The sequence below is a fragment of the Mesoplodon bidens genome, assembly GCF_964165515.1.
Source record: "Mesoplodon bidens genome assembly, chromosome: 10".
In the NCBI taxonomy this organism is placed as follows: domain Eukaryota; kingdom Metazoa; phylum Chordata; class Mammalia; order Artiodactyla; family Ziphiidae; genus Mesoplodon; species Mesoplodon bidens.
The window spans coordinates 2,013,882-2,031,814 of record NC_138172.1 but is presented as its reverse complement, the minus strand read 5'-3'; the positions used below and the strand labels follow the sequence as shown (position 1 = coordinate 2,031,814).

At 56.0% G+C, this 17,933-nt stretch overlaps 1 protein-coding gene across 1 annotated transcript in view; it reads left to right on the top strand.

Moving 5' to 3' along the window:
* The window catches only part of EFCC1 (EF-hand and coiled-coil domain containing 1), a 33,477-nt gene extending 15,743 nt beyond the window's left edge, over nt 1-17,734 (top strand). The window contains exons 3-9 of the mRNA XM_081246470.1: nt 7,393-7,490; nt 7,952-8,099; nt 10,288-10,494; nt 11,605-11,746; nt 13,529-13,669; nt 15,833-15,902; nt 16,697-17,734. Of these exons, the coding sequence (XP_081102596.1) occupies nt 7,393-7,490; nt 7,952-8,099; nt 10,288-10,494; nt 11,605-11,746; nt 13,529-13,669; nt 15,833-15,902; nt 16,697-16,833 (943 nt within the window). The 3' untranslated portion in view covers nt 16,834-17,734. The remainder of the gene's footprint in view (nt 1-7,392; nt 7,491-7,951; nt 8,100-10,287; nt 10,495-11,604; nt 11,747-13,528; nt 13,670-15,832; nt 15,903-16,696) is intronic.
* The last annotated feature ends 199 nt before the right edge of the window (nt 17,735-17,933 follow it).

The following is a 17,933-nucleotide window of genomic DNA, read 5'->3' as shown; positions in this document are numbered from 1 at the left end:
TGTGGGGAGGGACTGTTTGCTTCAGTGACTAGGAGGATGGTGCTGCCAGCACTTGGGGGTGGATTCCAGGGATAGAGGCCTCCAGGTAGGCCCCGTACAACCCACCAGGATTGCCTTGTACCGCACCTGACTTCCAAATACCCTGCTGTGTGTTCGTTCTGTGAAAAACTTGCTTTCACTGCAATTAGCTGAGCCTAGGTCCTAAGTCTGCTTTCCATACAAACAGTTTTTTTTGCACAGGTTTAATATACAAAGAATTTTGCAAGAATGCAATGCTGTGTGAGTTGAGGGAAGGTTATACTTTGGTTTGTTTGGAATTTTCCAAGGGTGGCTCATCATTGCATAACCACATGACAGATGATAGCAACATCTGTGAAGCTTTACCAGCTGGTGAGGAGTTCCTGTGTCCACTAGCATTCATTACTCTGCGTCCCAGGGAGTCTGCATATCTGTCTATCTGTCTGTCCATCTGTCCCTCCATCCATCTATCTGGATACCTTTTCCTAGTCCTTATTTCAAAATGTCAACTATAGGGAAAGAGCGTCAACAACATTCCACTGAACATGACCTTACCTCTCTCACATTCAAACTTGGCCATTATAAATAGTTTTAAGCACCTGAAATTTTCTTTATATCTGAGCATTTGCTTACTGAAATGTATGTTATAAAATTCCTTTCTCCTTTAAATCACAAGGCATCACATTAATTTTTTCAAAGTATGTGTAATGACAGGGTCTATTAGCTCATTTAGGGACAGCACAGGAATGTTCCAAAATATCCATTATCAAAAGAGGGTGTCAGTATGTTAGCGGCGGGGTCCTCTGCTGTGGGGGGGATAGAACGAGTGGCTGAGGGACAGGGCAAGAGCTTGGCTCCGCCAGTGCCCACAGCTTATGATGTGCTGCTGTCCAAGCGTTTGCCCCATGTCAGACACCCTCCTAGGGGCTGGGTCATCTCTCACCGTACCTGCAGAGCACCTGTGCTGCTATCCTTTAGTTACTATTTTGCCTTACGTCATCTCACTCTTTTTACTTAATTTAAAAGGAAGTTTTATCACTGTCATAAACATGAAACTAAAATGGTTCATTAACTGTCTTTAGTACACATTATACTAAATACTTAACTGTTTAAAACACACACACACACACACACACACACACACACCTGTTTATCCGAGTGCCAAACAGAGGCAGGAGCTCCCCATGTTTAAAAGTACCATTATTTCGGGGCCTCCCTGGTGGCGCAGTGGTTGAGAGTCCGCCTGCCGATGCAGGGGACACGGGTTCGTGCCCCGGTCTGGGAGGATCCCATATGCCGCGGAGCGGCTGGGCCCGTGAGCCATGGCCGCTGGGCCTGCGCATCCGGAGCCTGTGCTCCGCAACGGGAGAGGCCATGACAGTGAGAGGCCCGCATACCACAAAAAAAAAAAAAAAAAAAAAAGTACCATTATTTCTTTTCATCTGCATGGCACCCCAGGGCCCATCAGTGTTTTCTGCTCAATGAACAGAGGATTGAGATGGAGGCCGGGGGGCGGGGGCAGTTGCGGAGCGTCACACCGCGAAGCCACGGTCCTGCGGGGGGGAACCCAGATCAGGCAGCTCCCGAGAACCCCCTTTTGCATTGCAGAACCAAGGGAGGCTCTGTCCGTCGGTGGCCCGGGGCTGGGCGTGAGCTGCCAGGGCTGGAAGGAGTAGGGGGAACATCTGGCCCTTGTCAGATCGTGTTGGCCGCCGGGCTCCAGCAGGAAGAAGGCGTCAGAGGGAGGCTCGCTCGGGGCTCAGGGCGGCATGCAGAGGTGCGCAACTGGAGGGGACGCCCTGCTGACACGAGGACGTGGTCTGTCCGGGCATGAGGGGAGAGTGGGCAGCCGAGGGCCCGCCTCTCCCCAGGAAGGCCTGGAGCTGAGAGGGAGGTGCTCCGCTGTGCCTGTGGGGTGACAGGAGTCTCTGCAGGTCCCAGAAGTTCCCCCAGCCCCTCCATGCCCCCAGAGGAGAGTGGCCCGAGGTGGGCACGGGGTGGACGTGGGGTCACAGGCCAGCGAGGGCCTCTGCCGGTCTTTGCAGTCCTGGTTGTCTCAGGTCCTGGACTGACCTGGTGAATCTCTAACTCCCCTTAGCCAACCTCTCTTTTTAACAAAGAAAGAACAGCCTGAAAACAGGATCTAGCTAGAACTGGCTGTTTTGTTGTCTTTGTTTTTCTGGTTACCTTCTATTTATGGCAAGAGACAGTGGCTTTTTACTCTTGGTGATAATGTTTCCTATGAAAGGAAATCTGTATTAGTCAACAATAGGGCCAGTGACCCAAAATGCCTGCAGTTTGGGAAGGTCTTCCTCACCCTCTCACCTGGAGGGTCCACCCCTCTGACAGCCCCCATCCATGGGACTCAGCAGTGATGGGGCTGGGACTCGCCCCCGTCCGTGGCTCCAAAGCTAGCGCTCTCCTGTCTTTCTGGAACAATCCAAGAGCAGAGGGACGGGAGGAGCTGGAATCCCCCGCCCCCGCTAGTCACGTGAACTACTGCCAATGGTGTCATTCATCCGTTCCTGCATTCATCTTTCAACAAACCTTGATGGGCCACTCTGTCCTGTGCTGGCTGCCCTCCAGGAAATGCCGTCTGTTGGGGGAAACACAGCACAACAGCCGCTGGAGACCGTGGGAGCTCAGGGCATCCAGGTAGGGAGGCAAGCTCTGAAAGGAAGCGACGTTTGTGTCGGGGACCCGGCAGGTGCATGGCTGAAGGACCAGCAGGGGTTTCCAGGCAGAACTAGCTCGGGATGGGTACACCCTGCAGCTCGAAGGAGCTGCGTGCTCTCAGCAAGTTTCCCCAGCTCTGGACGTCAGTTTTCTCATCTGTGAAATGGCAGGAATGAGAATAAGTTTTTCTTAGGGCTGCTGGGAGGAATAGATGAGTTTTTTCATTAAAACACTCAGAGCGTACATACTATCTATAAAATAAATAGGTAAGCAACAAGGACCTACTGTAGAGCACAGGGAACTCTACTCAGTATCTTGTAATAACCTACGCAGGAAAAGAACCTGAAAAAGAATTATGTGTGTGTATGTATATACATACACATACACACAAGTATAACTGAATCACTTTGCGGTACACTTGAAACTAACATAACGTAAATTAACTATACTTCAATTTTTAAAAATTAAATCTGTATATATACGGGAAAAAAAACACTCAGAGCAGCGTCTGGCACACAGTAAGGTGCTGGCCGTGGTCATCACATGCAAGGACCTAGAGGGCAACGCGCCGGGGGGTCCGTGGGTTGGGCTCTGCCATGCCCAGGGGGCATCAGCAGCCATAAGCTGGAGGGCTGGGCCGGGTCAGACCGTGAAGGACCCTCGAGGTTGTGTTAAGGACACTGGCGTTCTTTCTCTTGGCCACAGAGAGCCACTGAAGCATTTTGCAGGGAAGATGGACGGGGTCAGAGCTGACCTCTGCTCCCTTTGGCAGCCAGAGTAGAGTGGGGACTGGAGGGCAGAAGTGGAGGTGGGCAGGGGGACTTCTCGCCACCTGTGGGACCCTCTTGAACAAAATACATCCTTTCCTCCTCCGGATCTTAGGTTCGTCACTTGCGGAAACTAGCTTGGGGAGCGGCTGGAATATGGGGGGATCTGGACTTCTCTGGTCAGCCGTGGGAAGACACAGAAGGCTTTAGAGCAGGGTCAGGGCTGTTTTCCAGATAATGGCCATGACAGCAAGTGCTGATGGCCTGGGGGTGGGTGGAAAGAGACACATACTTATCAGGTTACAGGGTCCTCTCTGTGACTTTGGGGCTGGAGCATTCAAAGAAGCTGGAGCTGCAAGTCAGGGGGGCCATAGCACTCAGTCCACCCAGGGTGGGGGGCACAGGTGACCTCCACCTGCCCCCAGGTCACTCCATCTCCTCCCCAGAGCCAACCCCAGGGATCTCGTTCTTATGGGAAACCCTCATTAAACCACTGGGCCCTGTGGTCCAGCCCCAGGGCCAAGAGCTGTCAGATTTCTAAGGCCGGACTATTCCAACAAAGCCTTTCACAAACTACTGCAGTGAGGGTTTGCAGTCAGTCAATCAAGAAATATTACACAGGGCTTCCATGCTGGCGCAGTGGTAGAGAGTCTGCCTGCCGGTGCAGGGGACACGGGTTTGTGCCCAGGTCTGGGAAGATCCCACAGGCCGTGGAGCAGCTGGGCCCATGAGCCGTGGCCGCTGAACCTGCGCGTCCGGAGCCTGTGCTCCGCAACGGGAGAGGCCACAACAGTGAGAGGCCCGCGTACCACAAGAAAAAAAAAAAGAAATAGTACACAGACGTGTCCTCTTAGCCTGAACCCCTCTCAAGTGGCCTTTTGCAGGTCAAAAGCAGGAAAAGTCAGCAATTCCATCTGGGTCAGCCTAACACAGCTTCCACCACCTGTAGTATGAAGCTCAGTGGGGCCTGTGAAGCAGGGAGTGGGCCGTGGGGAGGTCGGGCTGGGCAGGGCGTGGACCCGGGTCCGGATCACCGTCCTGCCCGCAACACCTCTGTGACATAATCTTTTCATCCTCTGAGGAACAGCAACCTCAGAGCCCAGGGATGAGAGTTGCCCAGAATAGCACACCAAGGCCCAGCCCAGAGCAGGGTGCCAGGTGAGGGCCAGCTCACCCGTTCTCCGGTCCGCTCTGCGAGCCCGCCACCCTGGCCCTGCTGCCCCGGTCTGTCCCCAAACACCTGCCACCTTACTTCCTCTGCCCAGGCCTCTTTCACGCTGCTCAAGCCCAGGTCCTGCCTCCTTCAGGCCGCCCGCCCCGCTCTGCAGACCCAGCGGCCTCCTTGTCTGGGGGAGGTCCAGCCCTGCGTCCAGCGGGCACGGCCCTGAAGAGTGAGGGCTGTCTGTGTCCTCCCTGCCTGATGGTCCCGTGTCTCCACCCAGAGGACCACTGAGAGCAGGGACTGCGCCCCTCTCCCCGCCCACCGCCGCCTGCACGGACCCAAGCATTGTAGGTGCCACAGAATAGCATGTATACTGCAGCCCTCTGCCCAGCACCATTGCTGCGGCCCCCCTGGACTAGGCCCTGCGTATGACCTCCAGGTGGCCAAACCCAATGGACACTCTTTGGGTGGCCAAGTGGGTGACGGCACTTTACACGGGGACGGGGGGAGCAGGAGAGGCAGCTGGAGGAAGGAGGCGGGGTGGAGATGCCTGTGGGACATCCAGGTGGAGATGCCAAGGCAGCAGCTGCGCTGGGGAGCTCACTGGGAAACCAGATCTGAGAAGCCAGAGCTAGAGGCAGATTTGGAAGCCACTGGTGCTTGAAGCCACAGCACCGGCTGAGACCTTACAGAGGGAGTGCACACGAAGAAGAGAGGAGGCCCTCGGGTGGTGCCGAGGGCCGCGGGGGTTAGGGGCCAGGAGGAAGTAGCAGAGCAGACAAGAAAGGGTGCAGCGGAGGTTGAGCGTCTCCCGGAGCCGAGAGAAGGAGGCGTCCAGTGAGGGAGCGGTGTGGGGCCGCCCTGCCTCTGGAGGCCCGGCCGTGGGGCGGTGCCGGCCGACAAGACGGGCGCAAAGCAGGCAGAGACGCGGGTGGAGGAGCCGTGCGGCGGGAGGGTGGCTGCGTCTGTGTCAAGGCGGAGATATTACAGCTCGTCTGTGTGACACGCGAACGACCCTGCAGACTGACCCAGCAGAGAGGGGGGCAGCGATACAGGCCGTTAGAGACCAGCTGCTGGACGAGCGTAACACCCCACTCTGTTTCTCCGCAGCCCCGCTGCACTTGGAAAACTCCAAAGTGTGTCCTCATCCGTCCCACCCTCCGAACTCCGTCCTCGCTGGCTTCCTCTTCCCCCTTTCGTTGCATGTGACCTGTGGTCACCTAACGAGGACAGCAGCTGGGCTGGGCCATTCCAAGCTTGCCTTGCAAGCTTCCCCTGCACCTGGCGGGGCCACTGAGACGCGGGCCTGGAGCCAGGGGCCAGGGTGTAAACCCAGCTCCTCCACTTCCGAGCTGTGCGGCTTGAGCCAGTTACTCTGGCAAAATGGAGGGCATGATGGTACCTACCTCGCGGGGTTGTTGTGAGGAAATGTTCAAAGCCCTAGAACAGTGCCTGGCACCTAGCGAGCATGCTGAGAGATTTACTGTTGTGTTGACGCAGGAAGTCGCTCTTGGACACGGCTTCTGAGACGCCAGTGGCTGAGGGGATGCAGGCAGGGGAGGCCCAGCTTCTGCTAGGAAACTCTGAATAAGGGCTGTCCCCCCATCTCATTTTGCTTGTTGAAGCCCTTAAATAATTTAGGGGAAATATTAATTCCTCACAGTGGGAAGACTTAGACATTGCCTAGTCTGACTCTATCCAAAATTCCACCCATTGAAGTCCCTTATCTGCTTACATACCTCCTCTGCTGGGAAGCTCACCACCGCCGAACGCAGCCCATTCCATTCTTGGTCAGCAGTCCTTGTGAGAAAGCTTTTCCTCAAAGGGAGCTAAACCTGCCTTCTTCTGACGCTCTCTCGTCTTTGCTCCCCCTCCCCTTCATCCTGGTCAAGCACTCCCCTCTGGGGCCACATAAAGGCTACTTGCCTCCTCCCCTGCGTCTTGGAGACAGGGACCCTATACCCCTGTGTCTTCTCTTCTTTTGGCTGTGGTCTGAGCCTCTGGAATTGAGAGGGACTGTCACCTGCCCAGTTAGACCTCAAATGATATGACCTAAGCTCTAATCACACGGTTTCTCTTTGAACCAAGAATCCCCATCCAGGGGGGTCTCACACTGATCACTGCCAAGCACCTTCCCATTCTCGGCTCGCACTGGAGGAGCCTGAAAGCAGGACTTTATCAGTCAGAGTTACTGGCTCATAAAACACAAAAGGTTAGGCTTAGCTCCAGCTTCAGGCAGAACCCGATCCAGCAACTCTAATAATGTTACCAAGGATCCCTTCCTATTGCCGTCATTGTTAGGCTCTATCCGTAGCCCCCAGCGTCTCCAAGTGGCCCCCTAAGAGTCACAGGTGGCTGTGTCACATCTCCCCACGGCACACCTACTCGGTTGGGGAGAGGCTGCCTCTGTTTCGGGGAAATTCCCTGAGCCTACAGCTCCTTGCATCTCATTGGCTACCTGTGCAGCCCTTAGCCAATCATGGTGGCTGGGGGTGGGATTACGCTGATTTGTGTGCTACGCCCTCCTCTGAGCAGGTGAGCAGCCTGTGGCTGGGGGTGGGGACAATCAGGGAGCTGTCACCCCTGGGGAGGGGGTGCTGGATGGCCCCGAGCAGCGGATGGCTCACCCTGGGCCTCATGTGCAACCTTGCAGACCACCCCCACTTGTTTGGCTCAGCAGATGGTCCTCTGGGTGGTGAGTTCACCTGACCAACCCTGGGCGCCCACACCTGCTCGGGTTCTCTGTAGCGCCTTCTCCCCGTGTCCCAGTTACTCCGGGACAGCTGCCGTGGTACCCCTGACCGGCACGCGGCCAGAGGAGCTCCTGGCCAAGCCAATGGCTTCCGGGTCCCTGCCCTCTCACACAGGCCCGACCTCAAGAACCCAATCAGAGCTGAGAGGACCTCAGAGGCATCGGCTCCAGTGACCCACCTGCAAAATGGAGCCCAAGTCCCACTGCCCGTTCCTACTGGCAGCGCTGGGGTTGGAATCAAGGACCCCTGCCCGGCCCTCCTGGATGCAGACGCTCCTCAGAAGATTTTGACTTTAGTCTCGTTGGCTAAAATTCAGTTACAAGCCTACGATTTAGCTGCAAGGGAGGCTGAGTGAATATCCACCATGGAAGGCTGACTCAGCCATACTGGCCACTGGGTAGGGCGTCAATGGGGTCAGCCACAGAGACCACACAGGGGCTTCTGCAGGCACGTCACAGACAGCTTAGCTGTGCAGAGCGAGGAGTGGGGAAGGACGGGCCCATACCCCACGCTCTCCCGCAGGAAACTGGCTGCGCCCCCTCCCTCCCAACACCTGTGTCTTCCCACACCCACAGGTCGGAGGACAGGCGCCTCCCAACCTCCCCACGAGCCAGCCCAGAGCCACAAGCCGAGGGTGGTGCACCTGCGGGTGGTAGGACCGGAGGCCCAGACCTCCCTCCAGAGGGAGCCTGGGGCTCCGGCAGCAGAGACCCCCGCACGAAGGTCCGTCTCGCGCACCCAGGCGTGCTGCCAGCTCACGGCTGACCAGGCTGCGCCCCAGCCCTGCTCCCAGGGTCCCTTCTGAGCTGATGCTACAATCTGGCTTCCAGACAGAACCCCATCCCCTACCTGCTGAGGCTGGGCATCCCCAGCCCCCAGCCCCCCCACACCCGGGCCTGAGAGCAGACACCCAGCGGGGGAGGGTGGGATCCAGGGAGGCAGGTTCTGGCTCAGCATGGGAGAATGTGTCTCCTGTCAATCCCGTGTAGGCGTGGGTCGGGCCAGGGAGCTGGGGTGGAGTGAGCTCCCCATCATAAGAGGTGTGTAAGTAGGGCTGGACGGTCACCCCTCAAGAAGAGCGCAGAGACGCCCACCATCTTAAGAACCTGGGTCTGGTGGCTGTGGAGCATCAGGAGGAAAGGAGAGAAAAGCTGTCTGAGCCAGTGCCCCAGGGTTCTCAGGGCTCTACCAGCTCAGCTGCAGGCAGGAGTGGAAGGGCTGCTGGGTGCCATCCCTCCCACCCGACATCAGAGCCCCTACTGCCCCTGCCTCGGGCATTGGGACGACTGTGACGATAATGACACACCACACACACACACACACACACACACACACACATCATCATCATCATCATCATCAGGAAACTCCCACAATGAAAAACAAATCGTCAATATTGGAAATACACATAATCAAAAAGTCATGGACCAGTCCCCTCAAACCTGTTCTCTTGGGTCTGAGACACTTTTTATTGAGACAAAACAGAACGGCCCTGAGCCCACCCAGCTGGGTGTCCAAAATCAGGACACCTGAGCCAGTGGTTCCCAAACCTGCCAGCCGGCCAGGATCACCCAGGAGCCTCATGAAATGCAGGTGCCCAGGGACTTCCCTGGTGGCACAGTGGTTAAGAATCCGCCTGCCAACGCAGGGGACACGGGTTTGAGCCCTAGTCCGGGAAGATCCCACATGCCGCAGAGCAACGAAGCCCGTGCACCACAACTACTGAAGCCTGTGCGCCTAGAGCCCGTGCTCCACAACAAGAGAAGCCACCGCAATGAGAAGCCCGTGCACAGCAATGAAGAGTAGCCCCTGCTCACCGCAACTAGAGAAAGCCTGCGTGCAGCAACAAAGACCCAACGTAGCCAAAAATTAAAAATAAATAAATAATTTGTTTAAAAAAAAAGAAAGAAATACAGGTGTCGGAGCCCACCCCCAAGCTGCTGCGTGTGATCCTCTGGGGGCGGGGAGGTGGAGGATTCCACGGCCGTGCCCGTCAGGACACTGTCCGGGAGTGTCAGGCCTTTCGGTCCGAACCGGCTCTAGTTAAAGGGAACTTGCTGCTTCACATAATTCACTTAAAAGCCCAAGAGGGTCAGCAGACGCCATCCCTCCCAGCCTCACCTGCCGTCCTGTGCATGGGCTCCCCTCACGCTGACAAGGGGGCCCTCAGCAGCTCAGACCCACGCCCTCCAGACCCCAGGCTGGAAGAACAGTGGTGTCACCCTTCTCTGGAAGTTTAAGTCAAGTTTTGGCCCGACTCTCCCTGGCTACACTGGATCCCTGGCCCTGCCTGCACCAGTCATGTGGCTGGGTGGTCTGTGCTCTGACCGGCCAGGCTGGACTCACATGTCCCCCAAGCCAGGGTGGAGTGGAGGTGCCCCTGGAGACGGGGCCTGACGCCGGGCAGCCGGACCCCAGTTGGGCATGACATAACCCAGGGTTTCTGACGCTCATTCCACCTGGAGCGCACCAAGAGGCATGGCCACGTCAGGGATCACATTGAGTCACACATGTGACACCCCTCCCTGCACATCCCTGGGCGTTGGAGGCATGCAGTCCCTGAGAGTTGAAGATCGGTTCACTGGGTGCCCGTGCCCTGCAGAGCCCCGGCCCAGCCCGAGAGAGGGTCTTGGCCCCCTTGGCTGAGATCACCGTGTCCTCAGTGGGAAGTAACACGCCCATTGAGGGCACAGATGGGCCCTGGCTTCTCAGCAGAGAGGAGAGGAAGGCTTGTCGCTCCCACTGTCCCCCTGTGAAACCCAGGGAGGGGGTCCCGGGCCAGGCACACGGGAGGGAGCCGCACGGCACAGGCCAAGGGGGTGGGAGAGCCACTGTCTGGCGGAGGGGGTGAGGGACCGGCAGGGGAGATGGCACCAGGGCCTCTCTCCCCTCCCCCCCGCCCCCCCCCCCGGAGAGCTGCCTGCTTCCCCCATCTCTGTCCCTTACCTGCAGCCCATGCTTCTCCAGCAGCGGACGAGCAGCTGTTCCGCTCGGTCGAGGGCCAGGCCGCCTCTGACGAGGAGGACGACCATGAGAAGTGGCAGGAGGACAAGGGGCCACCGGCTGAGGTCAAGGCCCTGCTGGCCGGCCTCTCCAGCTGCGGGAGTGGGTGCGTGTGCCGGTGAGGACGCCCGGGACCGGGCACCAGGGCGCCGGGCTCTCACAGTCGTCCCGGAAGTGCAGGGCGGCCCCTCCGTGCAGTGACAGACCTTGAACGTGGGAGGCTGACCCCCGATTCACGTCCAGGCTCGGTCACCTCCCTGCCCTCTGACGCTCTGTGCCCTCATCTGTTGGGGGAGGGGAGAAGACGGCCCCCGGCATGGGCGAGGGTGAAATGAGATGAGCCAAGGCACAGTTCCTGGTGGTTTAATTCCCACTGAGTCTCACCTCCTTGGCCACGGTCCCAGGACCTGCCCCGAAGCTCTAGGGGGACCCTCAACACATCAGTCCCTTTCCTAACCCGCTGCTCCCGACACCTGGGGCGCCTCGGCCAAGTCGCCCAACTTCTGAGCCTCAGTCTTCCTGTCTGTCAGATGGGACAGTAACACCTGTCTGGCAGAGGTTTTGTGAGGATTCTCCATCGAGGATGTAAAATGCCCCATGGGTGCCCGATCCCAGCAGGTACTCCACTGGGGGGCGGCCTTGACTTTTTAAATTATATTGTAAAGTTCAGTTGATCTTCCAGGGTCATTGTTATCACCAACCCTTTAAGTCAACAAACATATACTAAGCACCTACTCTGTGCCAAACAAATTTGGGGGCACCGGGAAAACAGCACTAACCAAGACAGGCCCTCTGCCCTGGAGCCTCTGTTCCAGTGAGTGGGGACAGGCGTGAGGGAGAGGCGGGGCAGGGGCAGGACATGCTGGGAGGGCCTCTGGAAGGTGCTGTTTGAGAGGAGCCCTGAATGAGGGAAAAGCATTCCAGGCAGAGGGAACAGCAAGTGCAAAGGCCCAGAGGCATGTAGGAGGGGCCATAAGGAGCCTGCGGTGGCTGGAGTAGAATGAGTGAAGGTGGGTGGGAGGGAGGTCGGGAGGTCACGGGGCAGAGTGGGCGAGGCCTCTGGCTTTTGCTGTGGTGAGATGAGGAGCCGCGGGGGTGGGTGAGCAGGGGGTGCCATAGCCCCGCTTAGCTTTCAGGGGAGACAGACTTGGTAATAACACCCCCCTCCCAGGCTGGAGCAGACTCTGAAAAGCAGCTCCCTCAGCGCTGGCACTCTCTTTCGCTGCAGGTGTGACGACCAGACAGCCAAGAAGCTCAGGACCTACTTCACCCACTTTGGCAGTGCCGACCATGCCCGTGCCCTGGGGGAGCTGGAGCAGCTGGGGACGCAGGGCTGCAGTGGGAAGACCCTGGGGACACCAGGGGAGGAGGTCAGCTGAGTCCCACAGGCTGAGAGCTGGACCAATGCTAGAGTCTCTCACAGGCGGAAGAACTGAGGGATCTCAGCCGAGTGCTGTGCCCCATTCACAGATGCACAGACCAAGACTCAGAGAGAAGATGATTTAGATCTAATGAAGAATATTTTGGTTGCAAGTTAAGGGATACATCTCAGATTAGCTCGAGTGAAGAACAGGAATTTTTAGAATATGGAGCTGGGAGAACAGTTTCAAAAGAACAGCTAAGATGAGCTTCAGGCACTTCAGCTTCCTAACATGGATCCAGGGAGGCAGATTGCCTCCACCTATCTGCTCTGTATTTTTCTGGGTGCTGACCTCACTTTCCCCTACTTCAGAGGGGCTTGCTCCATGTGGCGGGGGGAGGGAAGGTAGGACCACAGGCAGCTCTAGGCTCCCATCAGCCCACTGAAGAAACGCCAGGGGAACAATAACAGCCCAGTACATTAAATCTCAGGGAAGAACTCCAGTGGTCCAGGCTCAGTCACGTGCCCATGCCAGGGCCAATCCCTGTGGTAGGCGGGCAGGGTCCCATGACTGGCAGCTCCATCAAAGTCAGATGAAATGGAAGAGGGACACTTCCCTCAAGGGAAGTTAGTGAGTTTGTTGTGGAGGAGAAGGGTGGTGCCGGGCAACACCAAGAGAGGTGTCTCCATCTCAACAAGACCACTAAGCATTTTTTTTCTCATCTGTCTACACCATGGCAACTTCCCTGTTCCATAGTAATCAAACATGGAATGCTATGGCAAGTTATTATTACACTAAGCCCTCTAGCACAATGCACTTTCGCAAACTGATTTTGGTAAAAAGAGTTTTATATTTATATACCCGAGATTCTAAATCCATAGTTTTGTTTTCTTTTGTTTTTTCAACGTATCTGTGATCTGATACAGTTCCAAAGGGCACAGCGACCACTCCTTTCTAATTAAATCTCAGACAGGCGGCTGGGGAGCTCAGTTACTGAGACCCACAGACGATGTTCCCAGGCCTCCTCTCTCCTGCCCGAAGCTAAGCGTCCAATGCCTTCAGCTGCTTCTCTTTCCCTCCATCGGTGCTAAGAGAGGGGGCTGCCTCACCCCTGCCATCCCTGCTTTGGAAGGCAGGTGGCCATGCAACATTTTGCGACCTCCCAGCATCCACCCTCTGGTATTCTGATGGGATCAACAGCGTCAGTGCCCCCTGGCCAGGGGTGGGCCAGTGACTGTGGCTGGGCCAGTCGGGCCCCTCTCCTGGGGCTCTCTGTCCCGAGTGAGGGGGGAATGGCTGGAGAGTGTTCTCAGCTGCAGCACCCGGACAAGAGGCTCGAGATGTGTCCGCTGCCTCATCCTGAGGCTCTCCAGCTTCCAGTCCATTCTGGGAACAAGGCACTAGCCTGCCAGTGAATCCTCTTTCTGTTCAAACTAGCCAGATCGGTGTGTTGCTTGCAGCCAAAAAAACTTTAAAAAGTAAAAGCAGATGGACAGAGAAGAGAAGGGAGGAGGGAGTCCTTCCACCAGAAAAGGAGGGCTGTGTATCCTTACATCAGCCTGACTCACTGTGTGGCCTTAGGCCCGGCACTCAGCTTCTCTGGGCCTCGGTGCCATCCCTGGGGAGACGGTGGGGCTTCTATGTGCCTGACCACCTGGCAGGCTTGGGGGGCCAGAAGAGATGACCTCTGTGAAAGGGTCAAGGCAGGCCATGGGCCCTGCCTGGGGATGCTGCTGTGAGTATGGAGCAGAGGGCAGCAGGGCGGGCACTGAGCCCGTTGGTCCCCCACAGGCAGAGCTGCAGCAGAAGGTGGACGAGAATGAGCACCTGAGGCTGGAGCTGCAGATGGTGGAGACAGAGAGGGTGCGGCTGTCCCTGCTGGAGGAGAAGCTGGAGGACGTGCTGCAGCTCCTGCAGAGGCTCCGGGACCTGGTAGGCTCACGGGAGCTGGCACAGCCAGGGAAGGGGAGGAGCTTGGGGTGTGGGGCTGGGGAGCCCGGCCTGTGTCGGGCACTGGCTCTGAGCTTTCCCCACGTGGGCAGGTGTCATCTCTACTTCCAGATGTAGAAAGAGCTCAGGGAAGCTAATCCAAAAAAAGGGGAGGCTCTCTAATTCATTTTATGAAGCGAATATAACTTTGATCTCAAAACCAGAGGACAATAAATATAATAAGAAAGGAAAATGATAAGCTAATGTCATATTTAAATATGGATGCAAAAATATTAAATAGCCTATTAGTAAACCAAATCTGGCAGTGTTTAAAGAAATGCAGTATGACTAAACTGGATTTATCCCAGGAATTCAAAGATGATTCAATATCAAACATCTATTAACACAGTACACCACACTGCAGATTACAAGGAGAAAAACCACGTGTTCATCTCAATAGAGGAACAGTCAGTAACAGCTCCTCTTATTATAAAACCTCTTGGCAAGTTAAGAACAGGAGGAATCGTCCTTAATCAGATTAGGAGTCTCAGCCAACTACCTCTCACAAGCCTCACACTTATTAGTGAAATGTTAGAAGGAATCCTTCTAAAAATCAGAATCAAGACAAGCATGCCTGTCATCACTGCTTCTGCCACGTACAGGTTCTAGCCAATGCAGTAAGACAAGAAGAAGAAAGGATGTGGGCTTCCCTGGGGGCGCAGGGCTTAAGAATCCGCCTGCCAATGCAGGGGCCACGGGTTCGAGGCCTGGTCTGGGAAGATCCCACATGCCGCGGAGCAACTAAGCCCGTGAGCCACAACCACTGAGCCTGCAAGCCACAACTACTAAGCCCACATGCTGCAATTACTGAAGCCCATGAACCTAGAGCCTGCGCACCACAACAAAGAGCAGCCCCCGCTCACCACAGCTAGAGAAAGCCCACACAAAGCAATGAAGACCTGACGCAGCCATAAATAAATAAATACATAAATAAATACATAAAAAGAAAGGATGTAAGGACTAGAAAGGAAGAAACAAAGTGATTAGTAATTATGTATCACAATACTGAAGAGAATCTAAAGGCAAATTATTGTGATTCTTTGGCAAGGTGCCCAATTTTTAAAAAAATCATGAGACAGAAATCAATATTTCTAAATAGCATCAGCAAACCATTTAAAATTTTTTCTTAAGAGACACTAACTTAGCCAGGATTGATTGCACAGCCACTATGAGCTGGAAGGAGGATGTGAACACAGGTCTTCAGGGTTTGAAGTGGGCTCTGCCTGTGCTTCAGGCTGCCCAGGATGTAGGGCTACCGAGGCCCAGCCTGATGTGACACAGCCTGGGAGAGTGGCAAGTGGCAGCCCCGCACCTGTGGGCCGTGAGGGTAGTGGTTCCCAGCACAGCTCTGGGCCATGGATCCTGCAGGCAAATGCTGGTTCTTCCATCTCCCAGCTGGGTGGCTTTGGGCAGATTTCTCATTTTCTCAGCATTGCTTTTTTTTTTTTTTAATTTTTTAAAAATTTATTTATTTATTTTGGGCTGTGTTGGGTCTTTGTTGCTGCACGCGGGCTTTCTCTAGTTGCAGTGAGCAGGGGCTAATCTTTGTTGTGGTGCACGGGCTTCTCATTGCGGTGGCTTCTTTAGTTGTGGAGCATGGGCTCTAGGCACACAGGCTCAGTAGTTGTGGCTCGCGGGCTCTACAGCGCAGGCTCAGTAGTTGTGCCACACGGGCTTAGTTGCTCTGCGGCATGTGGGATCTTCGCGGACCAGAGCTCGAACACGTGTCCCCTGCATTGGCAGGCAGATTCTTAACCACTGCGCCACCAGGAAAGTCCCCAGAATTGCTTTTTTCACTGCTTAAAATGAGAATAAAACAAGCTCTTTCAAGGATTAAAGGAGCTGATGCATCAAGAGGCTCTCTGTTCACAGTCGTTTCCCAAGTGCCTACTTGGGCACAAGGACAGTAATCTGTAAGCACGTGATCTCTGAAGAAATAGGTCCTGCATGCTGCTCCATCACCCACCTAGAGTCTGGGCAGTGTGGCCACCCTAGGGGTGGGGGCCAGGGAGGGACCATGGGCAGCGGGACTCTATCTGCCACAGGGAGCCACACAGAAGCTCGAAAGGGCCACCAAGTGCCACCCGCCCTCCACTTCTTTTTAAGAACATATCGAAAAGAGCCCTGGGGAAGATTTTGCTGAGCACACTGGACGCTTGCAGGGACCCTGCACATGGTAGGTGAGCCCCCGACCCCATCTTCCAGAGCCTGGCTGCAGCTGGAGGGCATCCTGACCTGGCACCTCTGTCCTAAGTGTCTGGGCTAAAAAATGCCACCTCATTCCTGCCCTGCCCACCTGCAAAGGGTACATTCAGGAACAGGCTTCTGGAAGCTGAAGGTGCTATTTGACAAGAGCAGGGAGCACCCCAGGGAAAAGGCCAAACAGAAGCCAGTGTGGCCAGACCCCAAGGGAGCCAGGCAGTTCCCTGTGGGCAGTTTAGACTCACCCACAGTCCTGGGCTTACTGTGGAGGAAGGGCTGTTATCATACCCATTCCACAGATGGGAAGATGGAGGCACAGAGAGGCCAAGGGCCAGCCATGCCAAGACCTCAGGTCTCTCCCTTAAGCACTAGGCCACGTGGCCCCGTTGTTTAGACAAAGTTCAGGGCAGCAGGATTTCATCAGTGCCAGCTTGTGCCCAATGAAATCAGGAGGAGCAAGGCCGGCTCCTGCCTGACAGGGCCTCACAGGCTGGCGGGGAGACAGACGGGTGATGAGCATTTGCTCGCTGGCCTCACTGGGCACCGCTAGGCAGGGCTCAGGTATGTCCAGTGCCCTGAATGGCCCCTGGTACCAAGGAGGAGGTCAGAAACTATGCATTAGAAGGTCCCTTCCCCAGGGTCCTCGGTGGGAGGGGAGCAAGGGGGGGACAGCTGAACAGGGCCGGGGAGGGCCCAGGGAGGAGGCGGAGCAGCTGTGGGCCAGAATGAGCCGACTGACCCGCCCTGCTGCCCACTCTTTCTTTTCAGAGGGGACGTCTGGCCCCTCAGCCATGCTGGATGCCCTGCACCGAGCTCTGGCTGGCTGTGAGCTCCTGCGTAGAGAGCCCTTGGCAGCAGCCTCTGCAGCTCCAGCACTCAGCAACTCCCTCCTCATCTCCTGCTGAGGTTGCTAGCCCAGTCTGTGGGCCCCCTGGGCAGCCTGGCCACCATCAGACCAGCCTCGAGGAACAGCCTGGCCACCAGCACATCCTCAGAACCCTGGAGGTGCAGGCTCCTTCTGAGACTGGCCCAGGTTCAGAGCCCGGCGGCCATCTCTTCCTTGGGTTCCTCCCAGATTCCCTTGCAGCCCCTGCATTCCTGCTGCCAGGGTCCACACTGCCCTACGGTTGCTGGATCAGCCTGTACCTGCTGCAGTCTCCCGTGCCCTTGGAGTGGAGCTGCACACTCTTCTGCCCGGTCCAGTCCAGAATCCCTTCCCTGGGCTCCCAGGGTCTCCTCCCCTTCCTCCCCACAGCATGCCTGCCGCAGGGACTCTGTGTCCCCCGGTCCACCGGGGAAACTACTCATGCCTCAGGAATTGTGGAAGACCAGGCAGGGCTGCGGGAACTCCAAGGGAGGCAGCGTGATCACTGCAGGCTTCCTGGTGGAGCTGGCCTTGAACTAGCTCTAGAAGAGGGATAGGATTTAGATAGGCAGAGAGGACGGAAGGGCATTTCATGTGAGGTGAAAGCGAGAGCAGAAGTGTGGGGCCAGAAAGGGCCCCCATTAGTACAGAGCCCAGAGCCCCTCTTTCCTGAGCACACAGTAGGTACCAGGCCTTGTGGGGTCACAGGAAGGAGGAGGACAGGCTGCCTGGTCTCCTCTACCTTAAGCTCCCGTAGGGGAGAGAGATACGATGGCAAGCAGTGCAACGCGGGTGAAATCCGGGCTACCCTGAGGTAGAAGAGAGGGTTCTGCATTAAAACTGCAAACCCCAAAGCTATGTCAGAGTGTGAAGGCATATGTGAATATACGAAAATTAGAATTTTTGTGTATACAAAAAAACTCCACAAATAAAGTCAATTATCAAAGGCAATGGTTTGATAATATTTTTATTAAAAAAAAAAAAAAGAAGAGAGAGTTCTCAGAGCTCAGCTGAGAGGGATCAGTTCGATCCAAGGAGGATGAAGCACTACAGAGACGGCAGGACGAGGGCAGATGCCGGCAGGGACGGGGCAGGTCAGGGGGGCCTTGAGGACAGACGAGGGCTTAGGACTCCATCCCC